The sequence below is a fragment of the Caretta caretta genome, chromosome 14 (assembly GCF_965140235.1).
Source record: "Caretta caretta isolate rCarCar2 chromosome 14, rCarCar1.hap1, whole genome shotgun sequence".
In the NCBI taxonomy this organism is placed as follows: domain Eukaryota; kingdom Metazoa; phylum Chordata; order Testudines; family Cheloniidae; genus Caretta; species Caretta caretta.
Genome location: NC_134219.1, coordinates 36,208,822 through 36,228,121, shown reverse-complemented (window position 1 = coordinate 36,228,121; position 19,300 = coordinate 36,208,822). Strand labels below are relative to the sequence as shown.

Here is a 19,300-nt window from a genome sequence, read left to right as displayed (position 1 = left end):
CGCACAAGAAAAAGTGTCCAGATTTTTCACACTATCTGCTCACCCTACCTAGACTGCCAGGAGAAAAAAAAAATAGAAAGCCCAGGGGCAGTACAGCTCCCCCTGGAAGTGGTGCCGAGGATGACGGCCCTGTGTGCCCACCCCTGGAACCGGCCATCGCTGGCAGAGGGAAGGCAGCATCAATCGCTCAGACGGGGTGGGACTAAATGTTGAGTTGAGGGGCCTAAAGGCGAAGACAAGGAGCTTGTGCTGGAGCGGTGCTGGAGGGGGCCTCAGTGGAACTAAGTGGAGGATGTGGCAGGAGAGACGAGTCTGAGGGCTGAGCCTAGCCGCCGTGCTTTGGATGGAGCTGAGGGGACAAAGTGGCTGGCATCAAGGCTGGACAGGAGGAGATCACAGCAGTGGAGGTGTGAGACGATGGGGTGAACGAGAGCCTGGGCTGTCGGACAGACACAAGAGGCTGTATCTGTGACGTGTTATACACGCAGGAGCATGGAGACGGGTGAGGTCAGGACATGGGGGCCCAGACAGAGGCTGAGTCAGAGACAATGTCTAGATTGACGGGGCTGATGGAGATGTTTTTGGGGTGGCCAACACTGTATTTCAAAAATACAGGACAGTTTTTTTCTCCCTCCCACAACTCCAACCCCAACCCCTGACCTGGGCCTACATTATGGAGCGGTTCTCCCAGCCAGGGCAGGGGAAATACCCCCTGGCCCCTCCCATAAGGAGACACCTTGGGTAGGACTCAGACTCCAGGCCCCTCACTCTGCTCTGGGCTCCCTGCAGCCAGCTCAGGCCTCACACCCCACCTCAGGACCACAATCCCTGGCCCACTGAAGGGGCAGAGATCCTGGTACCTTGCTCGGGGCAGCCCAGTGTGCGGGATAGGAGGCGGGGAGGGAGGGAGAGCTGTCACAGCCCCCTGCCTTGGGGAGGGCTCGAGGTCTTATCCAAAGAGATGAAGAAACTAGGAAGTGGGGTGGGCTGTGAGGGGGCCGGAAGAGCTTTGAGCTTAAGCTGCCCTCTGGACATCGAGGAGGAGGAGCTGTCAGACAGGCTGAGATGTGGGATGGGAGGCCCGGGAACAGTCTTTAGCAGAGCAAGAGTTTGAGAGTCACTGGCATAGAGGTGGTATCTGATGCCGTGAGTGTCCATAAGAACCACTAGGGACAAGCACTGAGCTTTGGGGGATGTGCTGTGAAAGAGGGAGACAGGAAGAGACCGATCCAACAGAACAGACACCGAGAGCGATTAGCGAGGCAGGACGAGAACTGGGAGAGGGGGAGCTGTGAAAGGCGAGGATTTAATGGAGATAGGAGTGGTCAGGCCCGCCGACAGCAATTCCGGGCCCCAGGGCAGAACAGTCATTGGGCCCCCACGCACACACAAGCTGCACCCGTGCAGACACGGTCCCCCTGACATTCGGGCAGTGCTGCCATCTGCGGTGTTGGGCGCGCTCTTCCAGCACGGCCAGGGCTTCCACATACCCATCTGGTAGCATTGCCAATTGTCTAATGGCACAAACCGAAAGACCCATTTCCATGCCCCCTGCCCAGCCCCTTCTCTGAGGTCCTGCTCCCGACTCACTCCATCCCCACTCCCTCTGTCACTCACTCTCTCCCACCCTCACTCACTTTCACCAGGCAGGGGCAGAGGGTTGGGGTCCAGGAGGAGGTGTGGGGTGCAGACTCTGGGAGGGAGTTTGGGTGCAGGAGGGGGTGCAGGGTGTGGGCTCTGGAAGGGAGTTTGGGTGCAGGGTGCTGGCTCTGGGCTGGGGCAGGGGGTTGGGGTGCAGGGAGTCAGGGGGTCAGCTTTCCTGGGGCAGCTCCCAAAATTGACTGGCACACCCCTCTGGCAGCGGCTGCTAGGGATGGTGGCTGGGGGCACTGTGGGGGGCCAGCGGCCTTGATGGGGAGCTCAGAGCTTGGGCAGGGGCTCTGGAAGAGGGGCAGGGGGCGGAGGGGTGGTTCACACACTGCCCATGAGGAAGGTTCTTCTCCTCCCTGTCTCTCACATCAGTTCTGGGTGGTCTCTGTGCATGACAACTGGATCAGGCCCCACAGGCGAGCTAGATGCTTCTCCCCACAGTTTATGTGTTGCCGGGGGAACAGGTGGGAGATAGGTACCCAAACATCTAGAGTGAGGCAGCAGTGCACTCTTCGTGCCCAGAGGCAGAAGCTTAGATAGTGTGAGAACTTACACAGAGATTTATGTCCTGAGTGAATTTAGGTGCCTACAGGGGTAGGTGTCAGCCAAGAGGGGGTTGTGGATCATGGAACCTAAAACGGGGATTGAGGCTGGAGTTTAGGTGCCTAAGGCTCTTTGTAGATCAGGACCATAATGCGCTTCTGAGATAAAAGCTGAGGGAGGTTGTGGAATCTCCATCATGAGAGCAGGTTAGACGAACACCCACCAGAGATGGTCTAGATAATACTTAGCCCTGGTCTACACTAGGACTTTAGGTCGAATTTAGCAGCGTTAAATCGATTTAAACCTGCACCCGTCCACACAATGAAGCCCTTTATTTCGACTTAAAGGGCTCTTAAAATCGATTTCCTTACTCCACCCCTGACAAGTGGATTAGCGCTTAAATCGACGTTGCCGGCTTGAATTTGGGGTACTGTGGACACAATTCGATGGTATTGGCCTCCGGGAGCTATCCCAGAGTGCTCCATTCTGACCGCTCTGGACAGCGCTCTCAACTCAGATGCACTGGCCAGGTAGACAGGAAAAGAACCGTGAACTTTTGAATCTCATTTCCTGTTTGGCCAGCATGGCAAGCTGCAGGTGACCATGCAGAGCTCATCAGCACAGGTGACCATGATGGAGTCCCAGAATCGCAAAAGAGTTCCAGCATGGACCGAACGGGAGGTACGGGATCTGATCGCTGTTTGGGGAGAGGAATCCGTGCTATCAGAACTCCGTTCCAGTTTTCGAAATGCCAAAACCTTTCTGAAAATCTCCCAGGGCATGAAGGACAGAGGCCATAACAGGGACCCGAAGCAGTGCCGCGTGAAACTGAAGGAGCTGAGGCAAGCCTACCAGAAAACCAGAGAGGCGAACAGCCGCTCTGGGTCAGAGCCCCAAACATGCCGCTTCTATGATGAGCTGCATGCCATTTTAGGGGGTTCAGCCACCACTACCCCAGCCGTGTTGTTTGACTCCTTCAATGGAGATAGAGGCAATACGGAAGTAGGTTTTGGGGACGAAGAAGATGATGATGAGGAGGTTGTAGATAGCTCACAGCAAGCAAGCGGAGAAACCGGTTTTCCCGACAGCCAGGAACTGTTTCTCACCCTAGACCTGGAGCCAGTATCCCCCGAACCCACCCAAGGCTGCCTCCTGGACTCAGCAGGCGGAGAAGGGACCTCTGGTGAGTGTACCTTTTAAAATGCTATACATGGTTTAAAAGCAAGCATGTGAAAGGATTACTTTGCCCTGGCATTTGCGGTTCTGCCTTTGCAAAAGGTTTCTGGGGAGGGCAGCCTTATTTCGTCCTTCATGGTAGGACACTTTACCACTCCAGGCCAGTAACACGTACTCGGGAATCACTGTAGAACAAAGCATTGCAGTGTATGTTTGCTGGCATTCAACCAAAATCCGTTCACGCGGTGGGAGGAGGCAAAATGCGACCTTGTAACGAAAGCACATGTGCTATGTATGTAATGTTAACAGCAAGGTTTACCCTGAAAGAGTGTAGCGACTGTTTTATAAAATGTGTCTTTTTTAAATACCGCTGTCCCTTTTTTTCTCTCCACCAGCTGCATGTGTTTCAATGATCACAGGATCTTCTCCTTCCCAGAGGCTAGTGAAGCTTAGAAAGAAAAAAAAACGCACTCGCGATGAAATGTTCTCCGAGCTCATGCTGTCCTCCCACACTGACAGAGCACAGACGAATGCGTGGAGGCAAATAATGTCAGAGTGCAGGAAAGCACAAAATGACCGGGAGGAGAGGTGGAGGGCTGAAGAGAGTAAGTGGTGGGCTGAAGACAGGACTGAAGCTCAAATGTGGCGGCAGCGTGATGAGAGGAGGCAGGATTCAATGCTGAGGCTGCTGGAGGATCAAACCCAGTATGCTCCAGTGTATGGTTGAGCTGCAGCAAAGGCAGCTGGAGCACAGACTGCCACTGCAGCCCCTCTGTAACCAACCGCCTTCCTCCCCAAGTTCCATAGCCTCCACACCCAGACGCCCAAGAACGCGGTGGGGGGGCCTCCGGCCAACCAGCCACTCCACCACAGAGGATTGCCCAAAAAAAAGAAGGCTGTCATTCAATAAATTTTAAAGTTGTAAACTTTTAAAGTGCTGTGCTTAAAGTGCTGTGTGGCATTTTCCTTCCCTCCTCCACCACCCCTCCTGGGATACCTTGGTAGTCATCCCCCTATTTGTGTGATGAATAAATAACGAATGCATGAATGTGAAGCAACAATGACTTTATTGGCTCTGCAAGCAATGATTAAAGGGAGGAGGGGAGGGTGGTTAGCTTACAGGGAAGTAGAGTGAACCAAGGGGCGGGGGGGTTCATCAAGGAGAAATAAACAGAACTTTCACACCGTAGCCTGGCCAGTCATGAAACTGTTTTTCAAAGCTTCTCTGATGCGTACCGCGCCCTCCTGTGCTCTTCTAACCGCCCTGGTGTCTGGCTGCGCGTAACCAGCAGCCAGGCGATTTGCCTCAACCTCCCACCCCGCCATAAACGTCTCCCCCTTACTCTCACAGATATTGTGGAGCACACAGCAAGCAGTAATAACAGGGGGAATATTGGTTTCGCTGAGGTCTAAGCGAGTCAGTAAACTGCGCCAGCGCGCCTTTAAACGTCCAAATGCACATTCTACCACCATTCTGCACTTGCTCAGCCTGTAGTTGAACAGCTCCTGACCACTGTCCAGGCTGCCTGTGTATGGCTTCATGAGCCATGGCATTAAGGGGTAGGCTGGGTCCCCAAGGATACATATAGGCATTTCAACATCCCCAACAGTTATTTTCTGGTCTGGGAATAAAGTCCCTTCCTGCAGCTTTTGAAACAGACCAGAGTTCCTGAAGATGCGAGCATCATGCACCTTTCCCGGCCATCCCACGTTGATGTTGGTGAAACGTCCCTTGTGATCCACCAGAGCTTGCAGCACTATCGAAAAGTACCCCTTGCGGTTTATGTACTTGGCGGCTTGGTGCTCCGGTGCCAAGATAGGGATATGGGTTCCGTCTATAGCCCCACCACAGTTAGGGAATCCCATTGCAGCAAAGCCATCCACTATGACCTGCACATTTCCCAGGGTCACTACCCTTGATATCAGCAGATCTTTGATTGCGTGGGCTACTTGCATCACAGCAGCCCCCACAGTAGATTTGCCCACTCCAAATTGATTCCCAACTGACCGGTAGCTGTCTGGTGTTGCAAGCTTCCACAGGGCTATCGCCACTCGCTTCTCAACTGTGAGGGCTGCTCTCATCTTGGTATTCATGCGCTTCAGGGCAGGGGAAAGCAAGTCACAAAGTTCCATGAAAGTGCCCTTACGCATGCGAAAGTTTCGTAGCCACTGGGAATCGTCCCAGACCTGCAACACTATGCGGTCCCACCAGTCTGTGCTTGTTTCCCGAGCCCAGAATCGGCGTTCCACAGCATGAACCTGCCCCATTAGCACCATGATGCATGCATTGTCAGGGCCCATGCTTTCAGAGAAATCTGTGTCCATGTCCTGATCACTCACGGAACCGCGCTGACGTCGCCTCCTCGCCCGGTATCGCGTTGTCATGTTCTGGTGCTGCATATACTGCTGAATAATGCGTGTGGTGGTTAATGTGCTCCTAATTGCCAAAGTGAGCTGAGCGGGCTCCATGCTTGCCGTGGTATGGCGTCCGCACAGAAAAAAGGCGCGGAACGATTGTCTGCCGTTGCTCTGACGGAGGGAGGGGCGACTGACGACACGGCTTACAGGGTTGGCTTCAGGGAGCTAAAATCAACAAAGGGGGTGCCTGTACATCAAGGAGTATTTCAGGCAGGACTGCACGGAGGGTTCCAATAAGAAATGGTGCACCTAAGTTATCGTTGTTATTGGAACAAGGAGGTTAGCCTGGCCTCTGATTGATACATGGCTAGATTTACCTCGCTGCACCTTCTCTGTGAGTGACTGCAGTGTGACCTAGAGGAATGAGTCCCCTAGACAGGGGAGGAGGCAAATGAGTACAAAACAAATCTGGTCTATTTCTTGTTTTGACCCACTCCATCTATCTTTTACATCTTTGGCTGGCAGCAGATGGTTCAGAAGGACTGCATGCCATCCACATCTCATGGCTGCTCGGCAGAAGATGGTACAGTACGACTGCTAGCCATCCCCATCTCTTGCCTGCCTGGCAGAAGATGGTACAGTATGACTGCTAGCAGTCCGTATCGCCTGCCCGCTCACCATAAGACGGTTCAATAGGACTGACTGCAGGACTAAAGAGAATGACCTGGTCAAGTCACTCCAAATTTAGTCCCTGCGACCATGTCTGCCCAGGCGCTCCCAGCCGACGCGGCCAGGAGCACCTCGGACACGACGAGGACGACTACCAATCGTATTGCACCGTCTGCTGCCAGAAGGCAATGGGTTGCTGCTACTGTGCAGCAAAGCCGTACCGCGTCTGCCAGCACCCAGGAGACATAGGGTGACGGTTACCTGAGTGGGCTCCATGCTTGCTGTGGTATGGCGTCTGCACAGGTAACTCAGGAAAAAAGGCGCGAAATGATTGTCTGCCCTTGCTTTCACGGAGGGAGGGAGGGAACGGGGGCCTGACGACACGTACCCAGAACCACCCGCGACAATGTTTTAGCCCCATCAGAGTGCTCCATTGTGACTGCTCTGGACAGCACTCTCAGATGCCCGATTGTTTGCCATTGCTCTGACGCTGGGAGGGGCGCTTACAGGGTTGGCTTCAGGGAACTAAAATCAACAAAGGGGGTGGCTTTACATCAAGGAGTATTTCAGGCAGGACTTCACGGAGGGTTCCAATAAGAAATGGTGCACCTAAGTTATTGTCCTTATTGGAGCAAGAAGGTTAGCCTGGCCTCTGATTGATACATGGCTAGATTTACCTCGCTGCACCTTCTCTGTAAGTGACTGCAGTGTGATCTAGAAGAATGAGTCCCCTAGACAGGGGAGGGGGGGAAGCAAATGAGTACAAAACAAATCTGGTCTATTTCTTGTTTTGATCCACTCCATCTATCTTTTACATCTTTGGCTGGCAGCAGACGGTGCAGAAGGACTGCATGCCATCCACATCTCATGGCTGCTCGGCAGAAGATGGTACAGTACGACTGCAAGCAGTCCGTATCGCCTGCCCGCTCACCATAAGACGGTTCAATAGGACTGACTGCAGGACTAAAGAGAATGACCTGGTCAAGTCACTCCAAATTTAGTCCCTGTGCCCATGTCTGCCCAGGCGCTCCTGATCGACCTCACAGAGGCGACCAGGAGCACCTCAGACATGATGATGACGGCTACCAGTCGTACTGTACCGTCTGCTGCCACAAGGCAAGGGGTTGCTGCTACTGTGTAGCAATGCCGTACCGTGTCTGCCAGCACCCAGGAGACATAGGGTGACGGTTACCTGAGCGGGCTCCATGCTTGCCATGGTATGGCGTCTGCACAGGTAACTCAGGAAAAAAGGCGCGAAATGATTGTCTGCCCTTGCTTTCACGGGGGGAGGGAGGGAACGGGGGGCTGACGATATGTACCCAGAACCACCCGCGACAATGTTTTAGCCCCATCAGGCATTGGGATCTTAACCCAGAATTCCAATGGGCAGCGGAGACTGCGGGAACTGTGGGATAGCTACCCACAGTGCAACGCTCCGGAAGTCGACGCTTGCCTCGGTACTGTGGAAGCGCTCCGCCGAGTTAATGCACTTAATGCACTTAGAGCATTTTCTGTGGGGACACACACACTCGAATTTATAAAACCGATTTCTAAAAAACCGACTTCTATAAATTCGACCTTATTCCGTAGTGTAGACATACCCTTAGTCCTGCCATGAGTGCAGGAGACTGGCCTAGCTGACCTCTCGAGGTCCCTTCCAGTCCTCCAATTCTATGATTAGTGTGGGGTTAAGGTGGAGAGGATGTACTTGTAATTTAAGGGTAAAGCACATTACAGGGATCTTGTAATTATCCCCAAACCAAGTGTTATAAACTCAGGAAATACAGAACTAAGGTTAAGTTAAAAATAACCCAAACATGCCATGGTGTAGAAATGCAACTAAGGCAGCTAAGCAACCTTAACTCTGCTCTGCAGTAACTTTATGAGGGGAAAATTGAAAAAAAACAACCCCCCCCCCAAAAAAAACCCAGCGTGCCTTTAAAAATCAGTTTCATTTAACACAGAACCACACACACACTGCTCTGCATTGAGCAGACCTGTATGGTTATTGTGTGGAGTCGCTGCAGGCTGGAGCTGAGGTTGTGGGTGTGCGTGGTCCCTGAGGATGAAATCCTGCCCCCTCCCACATTACATGGGCATGCAAGGGCCAGAACACCTGGGGTTCCCAGGTGAGGGATCCTGTTAAATACTGGACAAGTCTCTGTGGGTTTGCCCCCCCACCCCCCCCAAAAAAAGCTCTGTGGCAGCTGGTCTCAGAGCCAGGCTTGTGGGGCTCACACAGTACAGACATTCCCACTCAGGCTGGAACCTGAGCTCTGAGACCCAGTGAGGAGGGAAGGGGGATGTCTCAGAGCAGGAATGGCACTGCTAGATTTAGCCCTGCAGCACGAGCTCCAGGCAGGTGACCCAGACTCTGAGACTTGTGGGCATGGGTGGTTTTTTGACACGTACACACAGTCTCCAACAATGAGACTGACCGAGCTGTGTTGTATATTCAGGCCCCTGGGCTCAAGGTGCCATTTCTGTAATTCCCATGGGGTTTATTAGATCATATGATCCTTTCCCCTTCAGAGCCCCTTTGTGCCCTCTTTGTGCCAGGCCTGAGCTCACTGCTTGGGCTCTGATGTAGAGATGGAGATGTTCCCCATCACTCCTTCAAACAGGCTGTAACTCCACCTGCTAAAATTGAGCTAAAGGTGTTAAACTGTGACTCCACCGGCAGTAAATGGGACTTTCAATTGAATTAAATTGGTTCGACTGAGCTAACTCGACTGACATGACATGAAATCTTCAACCCATCGGATCCCATTGATCCCAGACACTGACCTTTCTGCCTCTCCATCGCAGATCGCAGAGCCTCTAGAGGGAGAAAAGAGGGAGAGGTGAGACTTCCCTCTGTCGTGTTTATGGGGATAGAGTTAATATTGTAACTGGCCCAGACACTGACCTTTCTCTCCCTCCCATTCAAACAGCAGGGTCTCTGGAGAGAGAACAGGGCGAGAGGTGATTCATCAATTCACAGATTCCCAGGCCAGAAGGGACCATTGTGATCACCTAGTCTGACCCCTGCATAACACAAGCCAGTGGGTTTCCCCACAATAATTCCTACAGCAGATCGTTTAGAAAAACATCCCGTCTGGATTAAAAACTGCCAGTGCTAGAGAATCCACCATGACCCTTGCCATGGGCGGTGGGTATAATAGACTAGGAGAGGCTCAGCCTCCCCTGCCACTGCCACGGCCACCAGACCTCTGTTTGTGGGGTTTTGGGGGGACATTTTTGATTTATTATGCCCCATGTAGGTTCAGGGCTGCTGAGGAGGCGGTATGTGCTATTCAGCTTCCTGGGTTCATCAGTAATTTCCCTGGACTGGAGAATACTGATGGACCCAGGAAGCTGAGTAACACATACCGCCTCCTCAGCCACCCCGGAACCAGCATGGGGCATAGCAAAAGCGTCTTCCAGACCTGGGAGATGTTTTTCCCCAGGCAGCTTGGGGTCTGGGAAGGGCACAGCATAGCTGCAGCTGACCAGGGGCAGTTCCGGGCAGGTGGGAGGGGAGGGCTCGGGGCTTCAGCCAGCCTGGGGCTCCTCCAGCCGAGGGAGGGGGCGCTTGGGGCTCCTCCAGGTGTGGGGGAGGGACAGGGGGTTTCGGGGCTCTGGCTGCAGGGGGAGGGGGGCATGGGTGAAAGAGGCGGAGCTGGGGCGAGCTTACCCAAAGGGGGGCTCCATCCGCCGCCCATGACCCTCAGTAAATTGTTCCAATGATTAATTAATAATTAATAATGGCTGCCAAGATTTCACCCTGTTGTGTTTATGGGGATAACTCTACAGCTAATGTGATGGGCCCAGACACTGACCTTTCTCGCTCTCCTTATCCGATTGCAGCGTCTCTAGAGGGAGAAAAGGGCGAGAGGTGAGATTTCACCATCATGTTTAAGGCTCAGTTCCTGCTATTAACATAATTGTGCTGTAACTATGAAAGTGAGGCAGACAGACTGACAAACAGGACACACAGACAGATCTATCTCAACATCCCTGCAGCCAGCATCCCTGCTGCCTGGGCCCTGTCACACACCTGTCTAATCTCGCTATTGAGGGGGATGGTGGGGAGGAGAAGGTCTCTTTTTTTGTCCAGTTCCTTGCCTGCTCCCCTCTGGCCCATCCCCTGAACAGCCCCAGCTCTCCTACCCTCCCTCCCCCTGCTCCAGCTCCTGACTGTGGGGATGGAGGATGGAAGTGAGCGATGGGAATGGGGCACTGACCCAGACTGGGAAAGGGGACAGGGTCTGATTGGCTTCATTCTAGGCCAACTCCTGACCCTGTGGCAGGTGCCTGTCCCCTGGTCTTAGTGATACATGGGAACAACTCCCCCTAGGGCCTGGGTAGATGAGGGTGCCCCAGGTAAGAACAGGGTGGAGAGATCTTTCTTTATCTGGGTGCTCAGGTCAGCAGAAGCCAGGGAAGGGGGCCCCTACAGGCATCGCCTCTAAGATCAGCTGTTTCCCACTGGGAGCTCGTCCCCTTGGTGCATCAGCCCTGGGGTACCAAAACTGCAGGACATGGAGGCAGCGTCATGTCTGCCAGTCACTGCTGAGTGCAGCCTGAGCGAGACTATCTTGTGCCCAGTGTGAGCAGCATCTTAGACCAGCCGTGCAAGTCCTGAGTGTGTTTGTGTTACTACAGCATCCTAGCCACAGCTCACCAGGGCAGCTGGTGCGGAGAATTCTCTGAAAGGCCCAGGGAACAAGACAGTGACAGTTAATTGTTCTGATTGTTTAATGCTTCAAAATGAGCCCAACAGAGTTCTCTCTCTCTCTGGGCATATACATGACTTTTACATACAACTCAAAATGAGTGTATCCCTGTCACCTAAACGTGTACTCAACCCACATAATGTATCTGTTAACTAAAGCCACTAACTAAACCAGTTCACACCTGGTGCTGACCGAGTGTGAAGGTGAGAGTTCTAAAGGTGCAGCATCCAGGTCCAGCTTTCACAAGTACAAAGCTCCTCTCTGCTTCTCTCAATTACCCGCTTCCGTCCCCATTGGGAAATCATTGGAACAGACATTTCCCCTTCCCAATTCTTCCAACACTGGTACATTTCTACATAATTTTCACAGCCCTTCAGGTGAGAAAACCCTCTGGGTGGGACTTTCACAGCTGCCTTGGGAGTTTGCACACTCAGTAGTCATTAATCTAAACAAAAATTGGGCATTCAGACCCCTTAGGCAGCTGTGAAAATTCCAGCATCTCTATAAGTACTTAGATCACTGAAGGGCAGTTCTGCGCTTTGCAACTGGAGAAAAAACTACAGCTGAGCACTTATACTGCAATGGAGAGTTCATTGCCCTATTTCTGTAGTGTAGCAGGATCTCAGGCAGAGCAAATCTGAGTGTAGATAAGTGCTAACCTTTCCATTTGCACAGCCACTGCTTTGCCCATCCACAGCTCCTACTCACAAGCATAGACTGGGGGGCAGAATTGGGCCCAAACAAACCTCTCTCTTCTAGTTTGCGTTCTGTTTTTCTTGCAAGCAGCCAAGTTCTGTATGTTGGTGCTCTCAGCCCAGCTCACTGAGCCCCATACGGGTGTTTCAAACTGAGCCGTGCAGATCCCCAGGGAACAGTTCAGACTCACACATGCGATTGGGATCCTCGTGTGAGATCTGAAGGGCTGAAACCACTTGACAATTCTTGGTTCAAACATGATCATAATTTCTTCAGCTCCCTCTTCACCCTCAGCCCAACTCCCACTGCCTGAAACTCCTCCAAACACTGAATCAAAGCCCCTTAATCCCTGTCTCTTTACTTTTGGTTTGTTTTTTAAATCTTAGTCTGTCTCTCACCAGGTTCCCCCCACCCCTCTCATTACATCACCTTTTGCTCTGCGTTGCCTCCAGAAGCAGTAACTGGCCAGGGCAGTGAGACCAGTCAGGAGAGCCAGGATCACCCCCAGAACCACCGTCCAGGGATTGACTCGTGGGAAAAACAGCTCTGCAAGAGAAAGTGCCATTGACTTGGGAGCAAACACGCGCAGAATGACGGCAGGACACTGAGACAGTGGTGACACTGTGACTACTTACAAGACTCTCACAGGGAAATACACAGGGAGACGTGGCTGCTTTGTGCTTTATTATTAAACCAATGGAAGCCGAAGCTTTAGCCTGGTTACTTAACTTGGTTAATTAATGGGAGGGGGCATGTTGGGGATAGGGAAGGGTTAGGGTGCAGCTCCATTATGCTACACCTATCCCCCACTGGCATAAGCTCAAGAAGTCCCTAGGTTGCTCTCAGTGATCCTAAGGCTACAGATTGGGGTTCAGCTTCACGGGAGAGTCTGGTCCAAAATATGTTAATGCAGGATTTTAATAAAAACAAAACTTGAGCCGATAGATTCAGAGTAAAAATTCCTCCAGAGTCCTCTTCCCTGGGCCTCGGAGCAATGGCTGACTAGAGGGCCCTTTGCTAAGTGATTAGTGGTGTGTATTGAAAACTGTGTAAAAATTACAAGCTGACTCTTGAAATCCTGAGGGGATTCCTGGTCCTGCTTGCAGGCTAAAGGGCTCTTTTGGGAGCGTGCATCTGGATCCTCTGCAGTCAGTCTGCAAAGAGCCAGCCTAGAGCAGAGTGGGTTTGGTTCTGCTGCACTGCCTTAGGGAGCAGCCTGCTTTGTCTCTCTCTGTATTTGGCTGTGGCATGTTAGAGTTCTGGATTCTTAGAAATAAGCAGTGCTACATTGCAGCCTTTCAGGAAGAGTGTTTATGTGTTGTTTCAACTCTCTCTGTGCATGCTGTGAACATAACAATTAGGTAATACTGGACATATCATAGACTAACCAGCAGTGCAGCACTATGAGACCTCAGATGAATAGTGCTTTACAAATACAACTTTCTTACTATTACAGTGATGAAATATTCATTCAGTATTAACCAAGTTATTTGGTAGATAATAATACATAAAATCGCAACCTTTTATTCTAAAAATTAAGATGCTCCTAGGTAAGAATTTGTTTCAGCCAATTTTGGGCCTCAACTTTTATTGCTGGTATTTTCAGATGTATTCTAAGTAGCAACGCTCAGACCATATCCAGGGCTCTCTTCTGCTGTTCAGGAAAAATGACTTCATTAGCCAGATTTTCATAAATACTCAGCACCCAGCAGCTCTCACTGAGAACAGAGGAGAATTCCCTCCCCCACCCCCACTGAGAACTGTGATGGTCACAGCACCCACAGACGTTAGACACAAACATAAATACTCCTGCTGGAAGGTTGCAGCGTAACACAACTTTATGTCTTAGCCCTGGTCTACACTAGGACTTTAGGTCAAATTTAGCAGCGTTAAATCGATGTAAACCTGCACCCGTCCACACGATGAAGCCCTTTATTTCGACTTAAAGGGCTCTCAAAATCGATTTCCGTACTCCACCCCTGACAAGTGGATTAGTGCTTAAATCGGCCTTGCCGGGTCGAATTTGGGGTACTGTGGACACAATTCGACGGTATTGGCCTCCGGGAGCTATCCCAGAGTGCTCCATTGTGACTGCTCTGGACAGCACTCTCAACTCAGATGCACTGGCCAGGTAGACAGGAAAAGAACCGTGAACTTTTGAATCTCATTTCCTGTTTGGCCAGCGTGGCAAGCTGTAGGTGACCATGCAGAACTCATCAGCAGAGGTGACCATGATGGAGTCCCAGAATCGCAAAAGACCTCCAGCATGGACTGAATGGGAGGTACGGGATCTGATTGCTGTATGGGGAGAGGAATCCGTGCTATCAGAACTCTGTTCCAGTTTTCGAAATGCCAAAACCTTTGTGAAAATCTCAGAGGGCATGAAGGACAGAGGCCATAACAGGGATCCGAAGCAGTGCCGCATGAAACTTAAGGAGCTGAGGCAAGCCTACCAGAAAACCAGAGGGGAGAACGGCCGCTCCGGGTCAGAGCCCCAAACATGCTGCTTCTATGATGAGCTGCATGCCATTTTAGGGGGTTCAGCCACCACTACCCCAGCCGTGTTGTTTGACTCCTTCAATGGAGATGGCGGCAACACGGAAGCAGGTTTTGGGGACGAAGAAGAAGATGATGATGATGATGAGGTTGTAGATAGCTCACAGCAAGCAAGTGGAGAAACCAGTTTTCCCGACAGCCAGGAACTGTTTCTCACCCTGGACCTGGAGCAGGTACCCCCCGAACCCACCCAAGGCTGCCTCCTGGACCCGGCAGGTGGAGAAGGGACCTCCGGTGAGTGTACCTTTTAAAATACTATACATGGCTTAAAAGCAAGCATGTGAAAGGATTACTTTGCCCTGGCATTCGCGGCTCTCCTGGATGTACTCCCAAAGCCTTTGCAAAAGGTTTCTGGGGAGGGCAGCCTTATTGCGTCCTTCATGGTATGACACTTTACCACTCCAGGCCAGTAACACGTACTCAGGAATCATTGTACAACAAAGCATTGCAGTGTATGTTTGCTGGCGTTCAAACAAAATCCGTTCTTTATCTCTCTGTGTTATCCTCAGGAGAGTGAGATATCATTCATGGTCACCTGGTTGAAATAGGGTGCTTTTCTTCAGGGGACACTCAGAGGAGCCCGTTCCTGCTGGGCTGTTTGCCTGCGGCTGAACAGAAATGTTCCCCGCTGTTAGCCACGGGGAGGGGGGAAGGTTGAGGGGGTAGCCATGCGGTGGCGGGGGGGGGGGGGGGCAAACTGCGACCTTGGAACGAAAGCATATGTGCTATGCATGTAATGTTAACAGCAAGGTTTACCCTGAAAGACTGTAGCCACTGTTTTATAAAATGTGTCTTTTTAAATACCGCTGTCCCTTTTTTTTTCTCCACCAGCTGCATGTGTTTCAATGATCACAGGATCTTCTCCTTCCCAGAGGCTAGTGAAGATTAGAAAGAAAAAAAAACGCACTCGTGATGAAATGTTCTCTGAGCTCATGCTGTCCTCCCACACTGACAGAGCACAGACGAATGCGTGGAGGCAAATAACGTCAGAGTGCAGGAAAGCACTCCGGGACGAGTAGTGGTGGGCTGAAGACAGGGCTGAAGCTCAAATGTGGCGGCAGCATGATGAGAGGAGGCACGATTCAATGCTGAGGCTGCTGGAGGATCAAACCCAGTATGCTCCAGTGTATGGTTGAGCTGCAGCAAAGGCAGCTGGAGCACAGACTGCCACTACAGCCCCTGTGTAACCAACCGCCCTCCTCCCCAAGTTCCATAGCCTCCACACCCAGACGCCCAAGAACGCGGTGGGGGGGCCACCGGCCAACCAGCCACTCCACCACAGAGGATTGCCCCCCAAAAAAGAAGGCTGCCATTCAATAAATTTTAAAGTTGTAAACTTTTAAAGTGCTGTGCTTAAAGTGCTGTGTGGCATTTTCCTTCCCTCCTCCACCACCCCTCCTGGGCTACCTTGGTAGTCATCCCCCTATTTGTGTGATGAATGAATAACGAATGCATGAATGTGAAGCAACAATGACTTTATTGCCTCTGCAAGTGGTGATCGAAGAGAGGAGGGGAGGGTGGTTAGCTTACAGGGAAGTAGAGTGAACCAAGGGGCGGGGGGTTTCATCAAGGAGAAACAAACAGAACTTTCACACCGTAGCCTGGCCAGTCATGAAACTGGTTTTCAAAGCTTCTCTGATGCGTACCGCACCCTCCTGTGCTCTTCTAACCGCCCTGGTGTCTGGCTGCGCGTAACCAGCAGCCAGGCGATTTGCCTCAACCTCCCACCCCGCCATAAATGTCTCCCCCTTACTCTCACAGATATTGTGGAGCACACAGCAAGCAGTAATAACAGTGGGAATATTGGTTTCGCTGAGGTCTAAGCGAGTCAGTAAACTGCGCCAGCGCGCCTTTAAACGTCCAAATGCACATTCTACCACCATTCTGCACTTGCTCAGCCTGTAGTTGAACAGCTCCTGACTACTGTCCAGGCTGCCTGTGTACGGCTTCATGAGCCATGGCATTAAGGGATAGGCTGGGTCCCCAAGGATAACTATAGACAGTTATTTTCTGGTCTGTGAATAAAGTCCCCTCCTGCAGCTTTTGAAACAGACCAGAGTTCCTGAAGATGCGAGCGTCATGTACCTTTCCCGGCCATCCCACATTGATGTTGGTGAAACGTCCCTTGTGATCCACCAGAGCTTGCAGCACTATTGAAAAGTACCCTTTGCAGTTTATGTACTTGGCGGCTTGGTGCTCCGGTGCCAAGATAGGGATATGGGTTCCGTCTATGGCCCCACCACAGTTAGGAAATCCCATTGCAGCAAAGCCATCCACTATGACCTGCACATTTCCCAGGATCACTACCCTTGATATCAGCAGATCTTTGATTGCGTGGCTACTTGCATCACAGCAGCCCCCACAGTAGATTTGCCCACTCCAAATTGATTCCCAACTGACCGGTAGCTGTCTGGCGCTGCAAGCTTCCACAGGGCTATCGCCACTCGCTTCTCAACTGTGAGGGCTGCTCTCATCTTGGTATTCATGCGCTTCAGGGCAGGGGAAAGCAAGTCACAAAGTTCTATGAAAGTGCCCTTACGCATGCGAAAGTTTCGCAGTCACTGGGAATCGTCCCAGACCTGCAACACTATGCAGTCCCACCAGCCTGTGCTTGTTTCCTGAGCCCAGAATTGGCGTTCCACAGCATGAACCTGTCCCATTAGCACCATGATGCATGCATTGGCAGGGCCCATGCTTTCAGAGAAATCTGAAATCTGAGTGATATCCTGATCACTCACGCGACTGCACTGACGTCGCCTACTCTCCCGGTATCGCTTTGCCAGGTTCTGGTGCTGCATATACTGCTGGATAATGCGTGTGGTGTTTAATGTGCTCCTAATTGCCAAAGTGAGCTGAGTGGCCTCCATGCTTGCCTTGGTATGGCGTCCGCACAGAAAAAAGGCGCGGAACGATTGTCTGCCGTTGCTCTGACGGAGGGAGGAGCGACTGACGACACGGCTTACAGGGTTGGCTTCAGGGAGCTAAAATCAACAAAGGGAGTGGCTTTACATCAAGGAGTATTTCAGGCAGGACTTCACGGAGGGTTCCAATAAGAAATGGTGCACCTAAGTTATTGTTCTTATTGGAACAAGGAGGTTAGTCTGGCCTCTGATTGATACATGGCTAGATTTACCTTGCTGCACCTTCCCTGTGAGTGACTGCAGTGTGACCTAGAGGAATGAGTCCCCTAGACGGGGGAGGGGGGGAAGCAAATGAGTACAAAACAAATCTGGTCTATTTCTTGTTTTGATCCACTCCATCTATCTTTTACATCTTTGGCTGGCAGCAGACGGTGCAGAAGGACTGCATGCCATCCACATCTCATGGCTGCTCGGCAGAAGATGATGCAATAGGACTGCTAGCAATCTGTATCGCCTGCCTGCTCACATAAAATGGTTCAATAGGACTGACTGCAGGACTAAAGAGAATGACTTGATCAAGTCACTCCAAATTTAGTCCCTGCGCCCATGTCTGGCCAGGCGCTCCCGGCCGACACGGCCAGGAGCACCTTGGACATGACGACGACGGCTACCAGTCCGATTGCACCATCTGCTGCCACAAGGCAATGGGTTGCTGCTACTGTGTAGCAATGCAGTACCACGTCTGCCAGCACCCAGGAGACATACGGTGACGGTTACCTGAGCGGGCTCCATGCTTGCCATGGTATGGTGTCTGCACAGGTAACTCAGGAAAAAAGGAGCGAAACGATTGTCTGCCCTTGCTTTCATGGAGGGAGGGAGGGAACGGGGGCCTGATGATATGTACCCAGAACCACCTGCGGCAATGTTTTAGCCCCATCAGGCATTGGGATCTCAACCCAGAATTCCAATGGGCAGCGGAGACTGCGGGAACTGTGGGATAACTACCCACAGTGCAACGCTCCGGAAGTCGACTCTAGCCTCGGTACTGTGGAAGCGCTCCGCCGAGTTAATGCACTTAATGCACTTAGAGCATTTTCTGTGGGGACACACACACTCGAATATATAAAACCGATTTCTAAAAAACCGACTTCTATAAATTCGACCTAATTTCGTAGTGTAGACATACCCTTAGAGTCCAGAACCTTAACACACAAGAAACCTTAAAACAGGAGAGGGGGGCTGTTGTACCCTTGGGGTAACAGTTTTAGGAAGAAACCACTGGAGACACAGAGAGCTGTAACCCTTAAGAGCAGCCATTTATTGCCACACACTGAACTAACCAAAAACCAGCCAAAACTGGCTGGGTTATCCCCTAATAATTTAACTCAGTTGCCATAGCAACAACAAGGTTCTATTACCACGACAACCAAATACACAACAGGGGCTGCTCCCTAAGGCAGTGGGCACAACTCACCCCACTTTGCTTTATGTCAGCTCGTTTATAAGCACAGAGAGTGCACGGCAGGCTGGCGTGTAAATCCACCTCGCACTAGCCTGTTGTGCCCTAACTGGCTGTGTGAACCCTGCTGCACTGCACTAAAAGTTCCCTGGTGCACTTTGATCTGTTCCTGTTTCCATGTGGGGCAGATCAAAGCGCACTATGGAATCGTTAGTGCATGTAGCAGGGTCCACATGGACAGTTAGTGCGCAGATTTACACCCCAGTTTGCCACAAACTAGCTGTTCCTGTCGACAAGCCCTGATTCTGCTCACACGCTTTGCTACAGAGCCCTCTAGCCTGCAAACAGGACCAGGAAACCCCCAACTCTTAAAGTGACAGCTTGCAATTCCAATACAGTTCTCACTACAGCACAATAACAAAGGAGAATTCCCTCCCCGTCCTACACTGAGAAGAAGGATGATTGCTGGGTACTGAGCTGTTATGAAAATCTGGCCAATGGTGCCCCAGCCTTCAAGGTGCTAAACACGCTTAGCTCCTTCTGGAGTCAAAGGGTATGTCTACACTGCAATTAGCACCCACGCTGGCCCATGCCAATTGACAAAGGCTCAGGGG

General features: G+C 51.6%; 1 protein-coding gene across 1 annotated transcript in view; it reads right to left on the bottom strand.

The window, feature by feature from the left end:
- The window catches only part of LOC125621824 (butyrophilin subfamily 1 member A1), a 66,709-nt gene that overhangs the window by 16,556 nt on the left and 30,853 nt on the right, over positions 1 to 19,300 (bottom strand). Inside the window, 4 exon segments of the mRNA XM_075119466.1 lie at positions 9,184 to 9,216; positions 9,305 to 9,337; positions 10,218 to 10,250; positions 12,240 to 12,356. Coding sequence (XP_074975567.1) covers positions 9,184 to 9,216; positions 9,305 to 9,337; positions 10,218 to 10,250; positions 12,240 to 12,356 — 216 coding nt within the window.